The 17909-nt window shown below is 52.3% G+C and overlaps 1 protein-coding gene across 7 annotated transcripts in view; it reads left to right on the forward strand.

Annotated features, from left to right (window-relative positions):
• Positions 1-14803, forward strand: part of Axin2 (axin 2) — a 33201-nt gene extending 18398 nt beyond the window's left edge. For 6 of the 7 annotated variants that reach the window (XM_039085705.2, XM_039085702.2, XM_039085700.2 and 3 more), the window contains exons 4-11: positions 3337-3439; positions 5910-6050; positions 6203-6702; positions 6952-7146; positions 7420-7650; positions 8147-8242; positions 9801-9968; positions 13264-14803. In XM_039085705.2, the coding sequence (XP_038941633.1) occupies positions 3337-3439; positions 5910-6050; positions 6203-6702; positions 6952-7146; positions 7420-7650; positions 8147-8242; positions 9801-9968; positions 13264-13390 (1561 nt within the window). In that variant the 3' untranslated portion in view covers positions 13391-14803. 7 annotated transcript variants of the gene reach the window in all.
• Positions 14804-17909: the final 3106 nt, after the last annotated feature.

Genomic DNA, 17909 nt, shown 5'->3' on the forward strand with positions numbered 1-17909 from the left:
GTTGATTTATTATTTTTATTTCCTCATATCTTAGGTGGTTGAGGGGGTGGGGGTTGGTCTGACACTGGGGAGTGCGTCCCAGTGAACTTCAAATATCACCTTATCTTACAAACCAGGCTTTTGATGTTGGCTGTGATCAGAGGCCGCTTCAGAGTGGCTGCCAAACGTGGGCACACGCGTGCGCTTACGCCTGCTGTTTCAAAGCCACCGGAAGAGGTGACATTCAGGTTAGGTCAGGCACAGTGGAGTCAAAGGGCTGAGCTAATTGGCTCGCCTTAAATGGCAGCTAAGTGGAGTCTACACTTCAAAATCCGTGCGCCCCAGAAACAGCTGGGCCCAGCAGCAGGCTCGTTAGCCAAAATGTTTGTAATTAAAGGAGACCGTAGAGGGACCAGAACTCTGGCGCTCTTCAGCCCAGGGTTATGAGCAGCCCGGACACTGGTCATAAACTTCTGGAGCCCAAACAGAAGAAAGGAGAGGCCCCTTGTGGAATGAGGGGCTGTTTTGGAAGAAGATCCCTGGCTGGGGGGAATTAAAGCCATCTTTCCAGGAAGGCGTCTCTAAGCCTCTGACTTCTCCAAGCTAAAATTCCCGCTTTGGGTTCTGGGCAGAGGTTGCCTTTCCTGTGGCTGGGTCCTTCACCTGCACTGGGTGTTGTGAGAGGGCACCTAGGAAATCACTTACTCCTCTTGTGGGTCGCTCTGGCTGTCACCTGCCTTCCACCCCTACTCCCTACACACACACACACACACACACACACACACACACACACACACACTCTCTCTCTCTCTTTCCTTCCCCCCTCCCCCTTACCTTATATGGAAAAAGCATACAAAATACAAAGGCCTCCCCACTGAGAGGAAAGAAAGATGGGTAAGATTGCCGGTGCAGATGAAGGGCAGAGTTGAGGGGGGCGGCTGGGAAGCCTCTCCTCAGACTCTATCATGTGTACATGTGTGTGGCTCAAACTCAAGTCTTCACTACTTACAGAACCACCTCACTGGACTCTTGAACCCTGTTACATCTTATTCCAAGGTAGGGGTGTATGGGTAGCAACCTCCCACCATGAAGACCCCAGAGGAAGAGCTGGTCATGAGAGATGTATGGTCACTCATGAAGATCTGGGACAGGAACAGAAAAGCCTTGTGGGTGACCCCGACCCGGCATTTCCTCAGCCGGCACATTGCTAATAGTGGAGGATGCCGTCTGTCCTCTCATAGTCTGTCTTCTTACAGCGACCTGTGGCTTCTTGAGACTTAGGAGCTGGGACCCATGTTCAGACCATCACGTGCTTGGGTACCAAAGGCAGGCTGCTGAGTTAAGGGTATCTGTTCTAGAGGTCAGTGGTGGCTTGCTTGGCTTGGGATGGCTTGCTTGGCTTGGGAGCCCAAGGTACTATTTCTGGTCACCTAGAAAATGTCGTTCCTTAGGGTCCCTGTCAGAACAAAATCTGATGGCATGTCAGGTGTTTACAGTAGCACCTGAACTTGATCCACAGGAGCTAGAAGCTCCAGGCTGTAGTCCCTGGTCTTGGGTGTGATTTATGTGCTGGTGAAGAACCCCAAATTACTGTGGAGCTTAGACAGTTGTTCCAAGGTGAGAGAGCAGAGTCTTTGTAAAATTAGCTTTAGATGCAATGTGTTGCTGGACTTAAAACCTGTATAGCCCTCTTCATCTTCAGGGGCCTTGTCAAGTGAAGCCCTTGGCAAGCCAGATACTTAGCAGTTTCTGTCAGCTTCTTTTACCTCCTGGAGCAGGACAGGCAACTTGAGCCATGCCACGCCCCCCTTCGGAACTTTCTTCTCCCCACCTCCCAGCATCCCCTGATGTAGTTACCCCCCTCCTCAGTGCTTTCAAGGTTGGAGTTAGTCAGACTGTTGACCTCGTAGGAACTTCACTCAGGGACCCTGTTCTGTGGCCCAGGCCATTCCTCCTGGCCACTGTTTAGACACTCAACTGGCACCTTCCGCTGAGAGAACGAGGGTTCTTTTCTTCTTGTGATGAACAAAACGCCAGAGGGAAGGGAAGGGAAGCCATCAGACCGTAGTATTTATTTAATATTTAGCCTAGTTTTAGTATCACAGCCACAGAGTGTGGACGCTTGTGACCCCTGGGGTCTCTGGAGGGGATATCAGTGGGAGAAGTCACACCTTGGCCATAGCGCTCCTAAGCCTGAAACACATTTTTTATTTTTAAAATGGTATTAGCTCTTCATTCTCCCTTCCGCTTGCTAAGAGTTTTGTTTTTGTTTTTGGTGAGTCAGGGCTCTCTAAAGAGTGGATCTGGAACTCGCAGAGATCCACCTAGGATTAAAAAAAGTGGATCTGGAACTCCAAGAGATCCGTCTAGGATCAAAGGCTTGTGTTGTGTCTCCACGCCTGGCCCATGTCTTTTTTTTTTTTTTTTCCGGGGCTGGGGACCGAACCCAGGGCCTTGCGCTTCCTAGGCAAGCGCTCTACCACTGAGCCAAATCCCCAACCCCCCCATGTCTTGTTTTTTAAACAGATTGAAAAACATGGGCCTCAGAAGCTCACCCAGAGTTCGTTGGCCACACCCCAATTTTAGATTGCATGCCCTCCATCCCTACAAGACCCTCCCCCCTTATTTGTACCTTGTCATGATGGCTGCCACTTTTGACCATTTGTTTTTGCACACTACCCTGAGGCACTCTACCAGGATACCAACCCCTTAAGAGGATTGGAATCTTCCGTCCCTCCTGCCCACTGACCTCTTGCCCAGAGGGAAGGTATCTAGGTAGTGTCTGAGGCGTTGCAGATACTTGGGTGTTTGGGTGAGTTTTTAGTACCTCACAGGATGAGCTTTGCCCTTACGTCCTTACATTCTGTCTCTTGGAGTCTCCATTGAGATGGCGATTTTTACAACCACTGATGAGGAGAAAGTTGGACCTGCTGACTTGACACTGTTGACATTGGACATGACTGAACTTTCGTGCACCTTCTCAAAGAGGTGGCTGAGCCCCTGGGCTCGGTTCCTAACCTCACCCTACAGCCTTTTACCCTGGCACTGTTCTCCCAATTTAGACCCATAACAGTCTAGAAGGACCAAAGGAGCCCATGGCTCTTTACTTGAGGACACATAAGCCGGCCAGCATTCCAGCATCTTGGGGAGAGCCATGTTTGCCACGGTGGCAGTGGGTGGCAGGGTCTTGGATGGGTCTTTCTCTATAAGATTGCACCCGGCGATGCATGGCTCTCTCCCAGGGAAGCATGCGCGTGGCCTTTCCCATTGGCAGAATCTCAGGGAGGGTCGTGCAAATGATGTCACCTGCCAAGATCACCTTGGTGAGCCTGTGTGGATTTTTGTCTTTCCCCTTAGAGATGGAATCCCTCCTTACCGCATGGGGAGTAAGAAACAACTCCAGAGAGAGATGCACCGCAGTGTGAAGGCCAATGGCCAAGTGTCTCTACCTCACTTCCCGGTGAGTATAGACGACAAACAGGACACGGGTTGTGAGGCCCTAAATCAGAACAGGAGCTGGGAGGTGGGGGCAGTGCCTGAGATCTGCTGGAGTGGAAGGGACCAAAAGGAATGGCCGGACTGAAGAAATTAAATGGCTCTTTTGGGTGTGTTAGGAATGGAGTGACATTCCTGAATCAAAGAACAGACTGCATTCCTGATAGACTAGAAGCCCCCTGAGGGCAGGGAGCTTCAAAGGAATCATTCATTCATTCATTAATTCATTCATTCATGCCTGGTGTATATGCATAAGTTCATTGACTCTGTGTATGTGTACCATGTGAATGCAATACTCATATATGCCAGAAGAGGGCGTCAGATCCCCTGGAACCGGAGTTACAGGTGGTTGTGAGCTGTTGTGTGGGTGCTGGGAATTGAGACCGGGTCCTCTGAAAGAGAAACCAGTGCTCTTAACTTCTGACGCCTCTCCACAGCCCCAGAGTTTTGTCTCTTAGCGTCTGTTAGCCACTGTTCCTGTCACAGACAGGTGTTCACTAAGCATGAAATGAATGACTTGAGGAGAATCTCAGTGTCTTACATCCTTCTGCCCTGCTCACCATGGAAAGAAACTAACCTCCCAGGACACTCTGTCCCTTGTACAGCTCAGTCACTCACTGTCCATCTGTCTCCTTGACCATTTTACTAATGGATGCCCCAAGAGGAGAACTGAACAGTCTTATTACTGTCTCACGTTCCAGATCTGGGCTCTCTTGAGCCTGTGTCTGATGAATGTGGATGGGCAGGGTGTCTAGAATGAGGCTCTCTGGAGAAACCTCCTCCCATGGCTGAGGGAGGGTGGCAGGTCCTCTGGGACCGTCCCTAGCTCAGTACACATCCCTGAGGGCAGTCAGCACAGTTCACTCAAGAGCTCTCGTGCTCTCCCAGGCCTGGCTTTCTTACAGCAGCCAGTGTCTCTGTAAGGCCGTCTTTCCTTACAGCAGCCAGTGTCTCTGTAAGGCCATCTTTCCTGGCAGCTTCAGACAATCCAGCTGGTTCACGTGGCTATGCTGTATTCAGAGAACTAACACATCAGACTTCCAGTCCCAGGTCACCCGAGTAGCATTACAGATTGTAGCTCTCCTTGGGAACTCCTGGCACAGACAACGGCAGACTTACCTTGTCTAAAACTAGCATATTAAGATGGCTTTGGGGAGTGACTTCTATGATTCCCCCACCCCAATATTATAGATGACAAGGATAGTTTATTGGAAGGGGAGGGGGTATGTGTTAATCAGAATTCTATTCCCCAAGTCTATGCATTGGCTGATTTTTGTCCTGGGTTGTGCAAATCAACGTGTGTGTGTGTGTGTGTGTGTGTGTGTGTGTGTGTGTGTGTGTGTGTCCCAGAGCCAGCCTTCCTAAGAACAGCCATCTACACGGGGACACGGGGGGCCTTTGCCCCCCACCCTCCCTCCCCGCTCACTTGGTGCAGCTAAATGGTTGCTGTGCTGACTGAGGCTGGCTCTTCAGCCAGGGAGAGAAAGTTGGCTTTCTGCTCTTCCCCACCCTGAAAGAAAAAAGGCAAAGCAAGAGAGGGGGGGAGGAGGAGGAGGAGGGAGGAGGAAGGAGGAGGAGGAACAAGTGGAGAGGTGGGGAGGGCAGAGTGGGGGGCGAGATGACAGAGAAAGGACAGAAAGCCGGGCGGTGGGGGTTCTCGCTGCTTGCTGCTCTTGGCAGGCTTTCCCGACGCCTTTTTATATTCCGTACTTGGTTTGGAGATGTTCCGTTTTCCCTTGATAGATCAGCTTCAGGCAGCCAAGCTCAGCAGTGCTCTGCTGCTAGCCGGCAGCAGCTTTCTTCATTTTCTGTACAAAGAGGAGGAGGAGGGGAGGAGGGGGAAAAAAAAAAAGAGGGAGATGGAGGACAGTGTTGAGACAACACTACCTCAAAGGTGCCCAGTGTGAGGCCAGGAAATAAATTACCACTTCTTCTCTGATCTGGGGCCGGTGACTCTCCCCTCCCCCCTGCCTCTTTTCCAATCTTTTTTTTTTTTTTTTAATTTTCAACTCCCTTTCTGTTTAGATTCTACTTTTTATTCCTTGAGTTGGTTTCTCTTCCCCTCCTCATCTCAGAGGGCTGCCTTTTTTTTTTTTTTTTTGATGTTTGACAACAGTCTTTGAAGATTTTCTACTTCAGAGTAGCTACTGATGGGCTGGTTGTACTACAGAGAGAACAAGCAGGGCCTCTCGGAGTGCGACCAACTGCTCCTGCCCAAGGCAAACGCTGGTGGGGACCATGGCTCTCCATGAGGCCACAGAGCCGGTGCATAAAAGTCCTGAACGGCGCAGGCCGTCTCGCCGTCCGCTTTCCACTCAAACACAGGGACTCGGCACACATCCACGGGCCCCACAAGGTCCACCCGAGCTGGTATGGCCGGTGCCTGCCCGGCCTGCTAATGGTGCCCATTTCCTTCCTCCTCCCCACACCCTCAGAGAACCCACCGCCTGCCCAAGGAGATGACGCCCGTGGAACCTGCTGCCTTCGCCGCAGAGCTCATCTCCAGGCTGGAGAAGCTGAAACTGGAGCTGGAGAGCCGCCACAGCCTGGAGGAACGGCTGCAGCAGATCCGGGAGGTAAGGACCAGCTTTGGATCCTCTCTACCCTGTGCATGTGCTCGCCCACACCTGCAAGTGCACACGCGTGTGCCAACCCAGGGGCGCATGAACCCAGGAAGCAGAGGGGCTGCTTTCTTGTTCACCTCCCCCTCGGGGTCCTCTGTTTCCAGGATGAAGAAAAGGAGGGGTCTGAGCAGGCCCTGAGCTCACGGGATGGAGCACCGGTCCAACACCCCCTGGCCCTCTTACCCTCTGGCAGCTATGAAGAGGACCCACAAACCATCTTGGACGACCACCTGTCCAGGGTCCTCAAGACCCCCGGCTGCCAGTCCCCTGGTGTGGGCCGCTACAGCCCACGCTCCCGCTCCCCCGACCACCACCACCACCACCATCAGCAGTGTCACGCCCTTCTTCCAACTGGGGGCAAGCTGCCCCCCGAGGCTGCTTGCCCGCTCCTTGGAGGCAAGAGCTTCCTGACCAAACAGACGACGAAGCACGTCCACCACCACTACATCCACCACCACGCCGTCCCTAAGACCAAGGAGGAGATCGAGGCAGAAGCCACACAGAGAGTACGCTGCCTCTGCCCTGGAGGCACAGATTATTACTGCTACTCCAAGTGCAAGAGCCACTCGAAGCCTCCAGAGCCCCTCCCTGGGGAGCAGTTTTGGTAAGTGACCAGGATCCCGCCCCAGAGGTGGGGCTTCCCTTCCAGCCTGAGTCCTGAGCAGGTGTGAAGAGGGTCCATGGGGGTCTGTTTTAGCCTCCCCGAGGGGCACGCACGGGTGGGAGTTGTGGTACGTACGGGGGCTGCTAGGTGCAGTGGAACGGCCCTCAGTCTACCCTCATGGGGTTGCCCAGTTCCAGGAGCCTTGGAGTTTTAACGAGGTGTCTGGATCGGGTGTTCTTGCTCCTGCAGTGGCAGCAGAGGTGGCACCTTGCCAAAACGGAATACGAAAGGCACAGAACCGGGTCTGGCACTGCCGGCCAGGGAAGGAGGGATGTCCAGTGCAGCAGGGGCCCCTCAGCTTCCTGGGGAAGAAGGAGACCGGTCACAGGATGTCTGGCAGTGGATGTTGGAGAGTGAGCGTCAGAGCAAGTCCAAGCCCCATAGGTAAATACCACTCCCCAGGGCTCTGACACAGAGGCCACGGTGTGGGGGCAGCCTGTGGAAAGCAAATGTGACTGCCCTGCCATCTCGGTGTTAGACACTGGGCCGAGGAGACCACAAAAATGTCATGTTTTGGCAGTGACCCCCCCTGTTCATGTTATGGTAGAGTTATTTTCTTCTCTCTCCCTCAGAGTAGAATAGACAAGTTTCTATCGAAGTCACATTTTCCAGTTTTCCTAACCCAGTTTTTCCTCCTACCCTTCCTGTCCTGTTCAGTACCCAAAGCATAAGAAAGAGCTACCCGTTGGAGTCTGCCCGCGCGCCCCCAGGCGAACGAGTCAGCCGGCACCATCTGCTGGGGGCCAGTGGACACCCCCGCTCAGCGGCCCGGGCTCACCCATTTACCCAGGACCCTGCCATGCCTCCCCTAACCCCACCCAACACCTTGGCGCAGCTAGAGGAAGCCTGCCGCAGGCTGGCCGAGGTGTCAAAGCCCCAGAAACAGAGGTGAGGTGAAGGGAAGGGCGGGAGGAGCTCAGAAGAGGGTGGGTTTGGAGATGGGGAAGGGAAGCTCTGGTCTCTCAGACTCTCCCAGGGAGGAATTGCTTCTGGTTGAGCCAATCTCCTTTTCAGCCCCCATAGGTTGTTCTCTTGGGTCCTGTTCAATTGTTAGAGTTCAAGCAGGGTCTTCCAGGCAAGGCAATCCTACAAGTAGGATGATTTCCTTGTAAATCCCATTCCTTACGTGTCCACACTACATGTGAGGCATGTTAGCGAGCACATGCGTAGCCGTGACGGGGAGAGTTCTGAGTCCTTTGTCGACACTGTTGTGGGCTGTTCCAGAATGTCCTTGAGCACAAGGTCTCATTGGGTCTCCGCAGGGAGGGAGTTGGTTTGGGTCTACATCTGTTTGGGAGGCCAGAGTGGTTTTTTCTCTGCTCCCCGGTTACCGTGAGGATGAGGGCCTACCTTCTAAGATTTCTCCACCCTCCTCCACCCTCAGGTGCTGCGTGGCCAGTCAGCAGAGGGACAGGAACCACCCAGCCACAGGTCAGGCAGGACCCACATCCTTCTCCAACCCGAGCCTGGCTTCAGAAGAGTGAGTGTCTGCCTCTCCGGCATACTGGGTCACTCGGAGTGGCCTTACATTCTGGGGATGTCACTATCCAGAGTGGTGTGTGTGTGTGTGTGTGTGTGTGTGTGTGTGTGTGTGTGTAATGCCGTGTGTGTGTGTGTGTAATGCCATGTGTGTGTGTGTAATGCCATGTGTGTGTAATGCCATGTGTGTGTGTGTAATGCCGTGTGTGTGTGTAATGCCGTGTGTGTGTGTGTGTAATGCCGTGTGTGTGTGTGTGTAATGCCGTGTGTGTGTGTGTGTAATGCCGTGTGTGTGTGTGTAATGCTGTGTGTGTGTGTGTGTGTGTGTGTGTGTAATGAGTGTGTGTAATGCCATATTTGAACCGACCTTTGCATCCACACTTAGCGATGAGCAACGTGAAAGGCAAACCTTGCCATTAGTGAGGCTCACAGGACATCACCTCCCAAGGATTCCAAGTCGCAACACAGGGTTTCCAGGAGGAGGGAGGGTCACGGTAGTCAAAAGTTAGACGTGAAGCCGCTGTCAGAAGGGTAGAGGGGCCGAATCTGGAGGCTCGAGTTACTTTGTAGGACTCGGGAGCTAGCAGAGTTGGACGAGTGTTCGTCGTATCCTCGAGAAGCAAAATATTCTCTGCTTCCAACATCCCAAATTCCCCAGAAGTCCACCTCCTTGTCCCAAAGTGGGTCATGAGCCTTGCTGAGAATTTGCACTTGGAGAGGGGACTCTGAACCCTGTCCTGTCTGCAGGATTTCAAATCTGCCAGTTACAGAATGATCCAGATAAAATTCTCTTAGCATCATCATCCCAAGCCGTGACTGACGTTTGAGATCCCGAATAAGGCACCTTCCCAGATCCTTTCCTTGTTTTAATTGGTTAACCTCAAGTCTACCAGCTGTCAACACTGGTGGCTTTTATAAAAGCCACTTCACAAACAGAATAAGTGGCACAGTTAAAATGACACTGGGGCCGGGGCTGTAACTGAGTTAGTTGGTAGGGTGCTTACCTACCATCCATCTACCATGCACCGAGCCTTGGGCTAGCTCCCTGGCACCACAGAAATGGAGGTGGAGGCGGGGTGTGTGACCATCTGTAATCCCTAGGTCTCTGAGGTGCAGGAAGGAGGTTGTTTCTGACTGCACAGCAAGTTTGGGGCCAGCCTGGGATCTGTGAGACAGGCTGTCCATCAGTAATGTGGTTCTGCGGGCATGACGGGTAGGCCTTCAAGGCATTTGAGCGCACACTGTCCATGAGGAAACCTGGCCTGGGATTGCCTCCACGGTATTCCCCAGTCTCAGCGAGCCTCATGGGGACGGCTTCCCAAGACTGTCTCTTCTCTGGTCTGTACTGGTGAGCACTTTGCTTGCTAGCCAGAAGGAGTCCTCCGGGCACCCTAGATTGAAGGCACTGAGGGATATATGGTATCAGTTTACAACCAGAAGACAACCGTCCGTCTGTCACGGGAGGCCCCAGGCCTCCTTGGCAGACCTCATGCTGTGTGGGTGTCAGCGTGTACCTGCTTTGTGAGGCCGGGTTTGTGACACCCCGATTCCTTTTTCAGTCACAAAGAGCCAAAGAGACTGGCTAGTGTCCACGCACTCCAAGCCAGCGAGCTGATTGTTACCTACTTTTTCTGTGGAGAAGAAATTCCATACAGGAGGATGCTGAAGGCGCAGAGCTTGACTCTGGGCCACTTCAAGGAGCAGCTCAGCAAAAAGGGAAATTACAGGTAAGGGTCCCGCCTGCAGCTCCCTTGTCTGTCTGCTCTGGAACGTGCTCGGAGCTCGAGGACCCAGCCCCCAGAGCGCCTCGGTCTCTGCAGGCCTCGGATGGGTTGGAGACATTGCTGCTGCGGGTCTAGGGTCCTCCTTTTGCCTCTCCCGCCTCGGCTCTAACGAGAACAGCTATGGGGAAAGCTGAAAGGGAATGGTTCTCTGGAGAGCCAGCCAGGCCTTCTCTTCCAGGTGAACAAGACTGAGGACCAAAGAAAGACACAGCCATTTGTTTATTTAACCATGAGAGCAGGACCAGGCTATGTGGTAGGGGCTCAGCCTGAAGTTGGAGACTCCCTTGTCTGTTTGGGTTGGGGACTGATAAGGGAGAGCCCAGTCAGAGGCCATGTTGGAAGCTCAGAAAAGCAGAGCCCAGGGCCAGACTCACCAGCCCCTCTCTTGCTCCGTCCGCCCAACCAGGGTGATGCCTGGGTTTGGCAAGTTACCTGTAGCAGCAGTGTTTGTCAGTAACTAAGAAGGGGCTGGGCTTGAGAGCGAGTAGGGCTGGCCAGGGCCCTCACTGGGCCTGGGCCTCACTGTCCTCTCCCTGATGCCTGGCCTCCACATTGGTCTTGTCAGGAGAGAATCCCAGAGCTAAGGATGAAGAAAGCCGTCTATCTCTGAAGCATTTGTTAGCCTTCTTACCAAGGCAGGGGATGGCTTTTGTCAGTTCACTTAGGACTCGGCCCTCCCTGGGATTGTAGCGTGTGTTCCGCTCACTTAGTCCCAGTCACAGAGCACCAGGCCTGGACAGTGAGGCGAACAAGACACCCAAGGCACACGAGGAGATGCCCACTGTTTAGCTTCCGACCCAAGAAGTATCCTCTCCCCAGTTGAATGTCCTGGGCTCTAGGTAAAGGGCGCAGTCCACGTGTGTCTGTCCCCAGGACCCAGACGTGAGAGGGGAGAGTCTGAACAATGTTCAACCTCCAGGGAGCCTACTTGAAAGATCACAGTGTGTTGACCTGTCTTCTCTCCTGGGCCCTGTGTGACTACACCAGCCATTCTGTCATGGAGTTCTCTTGGTGGCACCAACAGTGTCCTTTTGCAGGGAGAAAGACCAAGACCCCCGCAGGTGACAGCTTTCTGGGGTGGCAGGTGTGCAGCTGGGCATAAGTCATTCTCTGTTGAAGAGGCCATTCTGAAAGTTATCAAAGGGTCTGGGGAACAGGCCCGGCTGCTGCCTTTAATCTTGACAGAGACACAGGTGAAGCTAATTACAACGAGTTTGCCCCTCCAGGGATTCATTTTGATCTTGGCTTTGACTCGGCCCAACTTTGAGGAGAACCGCAGGTGACCTTCAGGGGGCGAAAGTGTCACAGTGCACCATGTAGGGGCCTACAGGGAACAGCCTCGTTCAGCCACTCTGACCACATCTGGCTCTGATTTTTTTTTCCCCCTAAGGCACATTTAATAAGCCTGTCTTTGAAGCTCTGGCCTCCCCTTTAATGCACAAAGACTTGCACAAATGATCCCCTCTCAAATTCTTTCCTGATTGGATCAGGCTGCCGGAAGGCCCTCCCACCCTCCTTATCTCTGCAGTTGGGCTTGGTGTCCTCCTAGAGGTGGGGGCTGGGGCATGAGAGTACTGTGTCGTCTCCCCGCTCTCAAACCAGGGCCGTGACCCCCAGACCCCATCCTAATAAAGGATACCCCAGTGAGGCTGGGCCTGTGGAGCCAGGACCTGGGCCCCATTGAGTAATCTCTCCATGGCAGGAGTTCAGAAAGCAAACAGTCTCCCCAGACATGCCAGACGCCACCGCCGCCTTCGGTGCCAGATGTCAGGAGGAGGCAGAGTTTGCCACATGAAGCCTGGTGCTGTGGAAAACCCAGTTCTCAGAGAAAATGCGGGCGGGCTAGGCAGCGTGTTTGAAGTCCTGGGGGGTTGGGGCTGGGGAATGTAGCCTCCGTCCCTGCTGGAAGAGGTTGCAGCTATGGAAAAGGTCACTGTGTTTGCCCAGAGGTGCTATGAAAGCCCCAGCCCAGCTTGGTAGCTGCCACTGGGATCGGAGCTGGGGACCTCAGTGTTGGTGCTCCCTTCTTTTTATTGGGAAAAAGGAGCCCCTGGCCTTCCTGGCTCTCCCTCCCTTCTACCCTCCCTCCCCACTTCCCCTCCCCTCAGGCTTCCCCTAAGCATCTTGACTTCTTTCATAGCAATGCCGTCCCCCTTAAATGGCTGTCCCTGGTTAGGCCCCCTTCCCCTCCCTCAGCCTCTCAGTTCAGTTCACCTGCTCTAAAAAGGAACGATGGACACAGCTCTCACCAGGGGAGAGCTAATTTTTCTTGTTTCCCAAGAGAAAGTACAGAAACGAACCCTCAGCTGTAAACACAGGACAGGATTTTTATGATTTAGCAGTTCCACGGTTCCATGGGGTGGTGACCTCCTCCCTGGGAGTGGCCTTTAAAGGCTGGAAGGTACAATCCCCAGCGAAAGCTTAATCTACTCAAGGGGGTCCTCGCCTGCTAGGGACAAGGAAGGGTGAGGCTTTGTTTTCAGTCCTCTGAAAGGCTTGGGTAGGCCCGGCATGGGACGCGTGTGCAGAGCATGAGGGTGTGAGGGGCTGTCATGTTTGTTTGTATAGTCAGGCAGTCCTTGAAGGAGAAGAATGTTGGAGAGGGAGAAGAGGAGCTTTTAATTAAAGGCAGGAGAAGACCTGAGTGTTAGACCCTGGCAAGGTAGGGGGAGAGGGGGCAGCCATGTAGGGACAGAAAGAGAGGGAGGGTTCCATGCCTGCTCCACACAGATGGGTCCTGAGCTGTCCCACCAGCCTCCTCTTGGGTTGGGCCAAAGACTATTGGCACTTGGGGTGAGTGGTCTCTGGCCTGAGCAGTCCAGAGCCAGTCAGCCCTCCACTTCTACAGGCTGAGCAGAGTCCCAGGTCTCTGAAGGGATCTCCCTGCCCTGCCTCTCCATCAGAAATGAAGCCTGGGCCCTTGCTCTTCCCATTCTCCTCCCTCAGAAAGGGGGGAAGGAGAGTGTTGGCAGGTGGCAACGATTCTGACTAGAGAGAGACAGAGATAGAGAGATAGACAGACAGACAGACAGAGACAGAGAGAGAGAGAGACAGAGAGAGCCTGGCCTTCCTGCCCACCAAGTGCATCTGCCTGGTCCATGTGGGCAGGCGGGCTGCCCTGGTTAGTCTGGGGTGAGCCATGGTTTGAGGGACACCTGTAAGCAAGGATGCCCAGTGTGGTTCTCCATTGGCAAGAAGAAGCTGTCTCAACAAGCTTTCTTTCCTGTCTTCTCTTAAGGTATTACTTCAAGAAGGCGAGTGACGAATTTGCCTGTGGAGCAGTCTTTGAGGAGATCTGGGATGATGAGACAGTGCTCCCCATGTACGAAGGCAGGATCCTGGGCAAAGTGGAGAGGATCGACTGAGCCTCGGCCTCCGCCGCGTGCACCTCCGCGTGCACCTCCGCGTGCACCTCCGCGTGCACCACGGAGCCGGAGCCCAGAGAGACCTGTCTCAGGCCTACACAACAGCCATGAAATATTTTGAAGGAAAATGAAACCAATTAAGAAGACAAAGCCTAGGGAGGGACTGGCCCCTGGGCCTTCAGGAGGGCGGGGGTGGTTGGTTTTCAATATCCACGAGCTGGGTACTGAGATCAGAAAAGCCCGAACTATTTATTCAAAACATGACCACTCTGGGCTATAGAAGATGCTGAGTGCTCGAGAGACTGCCATACATAATAGATGGCTTCCTAGGGATCTGAAATCCATAGACTAAGAGAAAACTGTGTATAGCTTGCCCGAACAGGAGTCCTTACTGATATTTATTGAACAGTCGATTCCCCTACCCCACTCCCACCCCCAACCCCCAACCCCCAGTTTATGCTGCTTTAAACCTGGAAATGAGAGAGAGAAGTTTGGTTTGCTGTCTATGCTTAAGAGCCAAGCCGGGAACGCATTAATCATTTCTTCGTTAACAGAGGAATCCGCTCTGCATGGCATCTCTCCAAGTGAAGACAGGCTTCTTTACAAAAGAAAAAAAAATATATATGTGGTGCCCACCCATCAACACATGCAGAAGTCGGTCACCCCCACCCCAACCCCACCCCAGCCATGCTGCTCTGCTTGTCACAGAAGTCCTGAGGGGTTGATTGTGACAGCATCCTCACCACTTTGGGAATGGGACCACCCAGAGTGGGGGCGTGGGGGAGCCTTCACCCCGGAGCCAGAGGCTACACCATCCCCGTAGCTTCCACTCACTGAGTCCTGGAGCCCATTACGGTGATTCGAGCTTCCGCCTCTTTAGGAAGCAAGGGTCCCTTGTTCTCTTTTAAAACCAGTCTCTAGACTACGGCCATCAGGAATCTGCCCTCGCCCACCTGACCCGGCGAGGACAGGGGCAGGCACCTAGCAGCACCTCTCCTCCGTTACCTTCCCCTTGGCGCTCGCTTGGGTTTGTGTTAATCTGTATGTCCTGTTTGCCAGCGTTCCCTGTACTATAGGCCCGTATATAGCGTAGGGCAGAGCGTTAAGAACCCACTGGCTAGTGCTTGACTTGGGAATCAGTACAGTACCTGTACGGCACGGGGACCGCTCCGTGTGCCGCCCTATATTAAGGGCTCAAGCTCTCCCTTGGTTTTTGAAAGGGGTTTATGTATAAATATATTTTATGCCTTTTTATTACAAGTCTTGTTACTCAATGACTTTTGTCATGGCATTTTGTTCTACTTAGACTGTAAATTATACATTATAAAGAGTTCATTTAAGGAAAATTACTTGGTACAATAATTATTGTAATTAAGAGATGTAGCCTTTATTAAAATTTTATATTTTTCAAAATGTCGGCCTCATCTTTGGATTCCCCCCACCCAGGGCGGGTATAGGACCAGAGAACCCATTTTGTACAGGAATGTGTCTGGGCATGGCTTTCCCTTGCTTAAGCTTGGCTCTGAGGGGCCTGGAGCCTGCACGGTTAAGTTGTACAGGACCTGACCGAGGTCGTCTTCTCGTGGGGCAACTGTGTTGGAGACTTTGCCTCACTCCCTGCATATCTCCCGCCTGGCAGAGTGGTCTTCTCAGTGTTGGGTGAAAAGCCTCTGGGAATGGGTTTGTAGTCAAGGGATGGCCATCCACCCTGTCTGTCCTGGGATCTGAGGACCTCAGATCATCCTCAGGCACCGTCTAGGTTCTGGGCAGGTCAAGTGTTGGCACCAAATCTGAGGTCCTCGGTAGGAGGGAGAGGACAAGCTGGCCATTTGGTGGACAGGTGTTACATGACCGTGCACATGAGCTAGCCTCTGCTCACCCCATCATGTGTTCCCCACCTGCGCAGCTCAGAAAGCCAGGCTGAGGCATTGGACAGAGTCCACTTGAAGTCCCACAAGGTGAACTGTTAGGGAGTCTAATGATGGGCTAGGGTGGTAAAGCTTGGTTAGGCGTGAATAGGTCCAGGGTTCTGTCCTCAGCACCAGATGGGGCGTGAGTCTGGTGGCGCTTGGTCTTTTCTTGGCTTCCTGTTGCTTTTTCGGGCCATTAGACTTACCAGTGGGTCGCATTGGACTTTGGTCCTTCTTGTCCATTAGTTATTGTTGGTTCAAATGGATGAAGATGGATCCATATGTGATGCTTCCCGTGGAGATTGGAGGAGTAAGGGATCCTTCTGGAACTTTCTAAGAAGGTGAGGGAGGCTCCGTATGCCCGAGCCAGGTAGGCATGGAGGTTTAGGGCTGGTCAATTGCTCTACATCTTCAAGCCATTGATTCTGCCATTGAAGAGAAGGAGGAGGCAAAAAGGGCTTAAGGCCTAGGGTTGAGTCCCAACACCACTGCCTTCTGGGTGAGGAGTATAGCTGGGTTGGTCAGTCAGGTAAGAACATTAATGTTACACAGCCTCAAATTGTCAAGTGCACAAGGTTACTAAGCGCATCAGTGGCAAGATTGTGCAATTAGAACTTCTCTCTGTGTGAGAGTTGTATCTGTACTTGTGTGCACACAGGTGCACCTTCCAGTGCAGGCGAGATGTCAGGTGTTCTGCTCCATTAGTCCACCTTCTCTTGAGACGATCCCTTACTGAACTTGGAGCTCTGTTGGCAACCAGCAAGTCCCAGCCATCCTCCTGCCTCCATTCCTCATGGTGTCAGGATTACTGATATTTGTGCACATACTTGGCTTTCGAACTGGTCACTGAGATGGGAACTCAAGTTTTCATGTTGCACAATGACCCACTCTGACCCACTGAGCCGTCCCTCACCCTGCATAATTAAGGCTGTGTGATTACCGGATGCCTTCCTCTGACCACGACAGCTACTGTGTTACTCTGACCGTTCTCTAGACTGTTTAATGTGTGTGAGGATGTGTGTGCACCACGTGTGTGCCTGGTGCCGAGAGGTCAGAAGAGGGCATCAGATCTCCCAGGACTGGAGTTGTGGACGGTTGTGAGCCACTATGTAGATGCTGGGCACCCATCCTGGGTCCTTTGTAAGAGCAGCCAATGCCCTTAGCCACCGAGCTGCCAGCTCTCCAGCTTATCTCTGACTATGATAAAAGCGTCTAAGTGGAGTCACGCAAACCATATTTATCCTGTGACTAAATGTGGCCCCTGGGACTTACCCATGTCACACTGACATCTCGTTTTTCATTGCTGAGTAGTATTCCACTGTATGCACATACCACATTTTCTCTTCCTTGTCACACAACAGTGAGCACTTAGGCTAATTCCACATCCTGGCTCTTGTAACCAGTGCAACTCATCGAGATCTTGGTTTTAATACCTTTTGATACAAATCTCCAAATGTGAATATTGCTTTTTTTTTTATTTAAAGAAATTCCCATGCTGTTTTCCAAAGTGGTTCCACCATTTGCTTACCAATACTTGCCTTTTTTATTTGCATGCACGCGTGTGTGTGTGTGCTCACACATGTGCATGCATGTGCTTGCATGCATGTGTGTATCTGTGTGTATGCATGTGTATGATATGCATGTGTGAGTGTGGCACGTATGTCATAAGTGAGAGAACTGTGTGCATGTGTGCATCTGTGTGTGTGCAGACGCATGTGTGTTCAAGCATGTGTGTGCATTCTGTACTTGTGTGTGTGTGTGTGTGTGTGTGTGTGTGTGTGGTAGGCATGTGTATGTGTGGCATATGTACCATAATGAGTGAGGGACAGTGTATGTATGTATATGTATTTGTGTTTGTATCTCTGTGTATGTATGTATGTGTATGTATGTGTGTGTGTATCTGTGTGCGTATGTGTATGTGTGGCATACATACCATAGTGAGGGACAGTGTGTGTATATATGTATATGTGTATGTGTGTGCGTGTGTATGTATGTGTGTATGTAATACGCATGTGTGTGTATGTCACATGTGCCATGATGAGAGAGAGAGAATAACTTGGAACTCAAGTCTCCTCTTCCAGCTGTTATGAGGCAGGGGTCTCCTTTGTCGTTTCCATGTGGCACACTCCAGGCTGACTGGCCTTCAAGCTTCCAGACAACTCCTTTGTGGCCACCTCCCATCTCTCCTTAGGAGAGCTGCCACTCCAGAAGCAGTGCACAGCACCCAGCCTTGTTTGTTGAGACAGGGCCTCACTGTGTAGCCTCACCTGTCCTGGAACTCACTGTGTAGACCAGGCTGGCCTCGAACTCACAGAGCTGCACCTGCACCTGTCTCCCCAGCGCTAAGATTAAGAGTGTGCCATTACATCTGGCTCACCCAGCTCTTTAGTTCTGGAGACTGAACTCAGGCCGCCATGCTTACCTGCTGAGCGTCTCTCTGGCCCTTTCTGGTTTCCTAGCAGCCACTCTAACAGGTATGAGAAAGCAACCTCATTTACATGTCCTGGAAGGTTGGTGGTATCAATCTATCCTATTCCTATTGACGATTTCTAAGTCTTTGGCGAAGTCTCTTTAAGTCTTTGGAACAATTTTATTTTAAAATTTATTGT

This window comes from Rattus norvegicus, chromosome 10 (assembly GCF_036323735.1).
Source record: "Rattus norvegicus strain BN/NHsdMcwi chromosome 10, GRCr8, whole genome shotgun sequence".
NCBI classification, from domain to species: domain Eukaryota; kingdom Metazoa; phylum Chordata; class Mammalia; order Rodentia; family Muridae; genus Rattus; species Rattus norvegicus.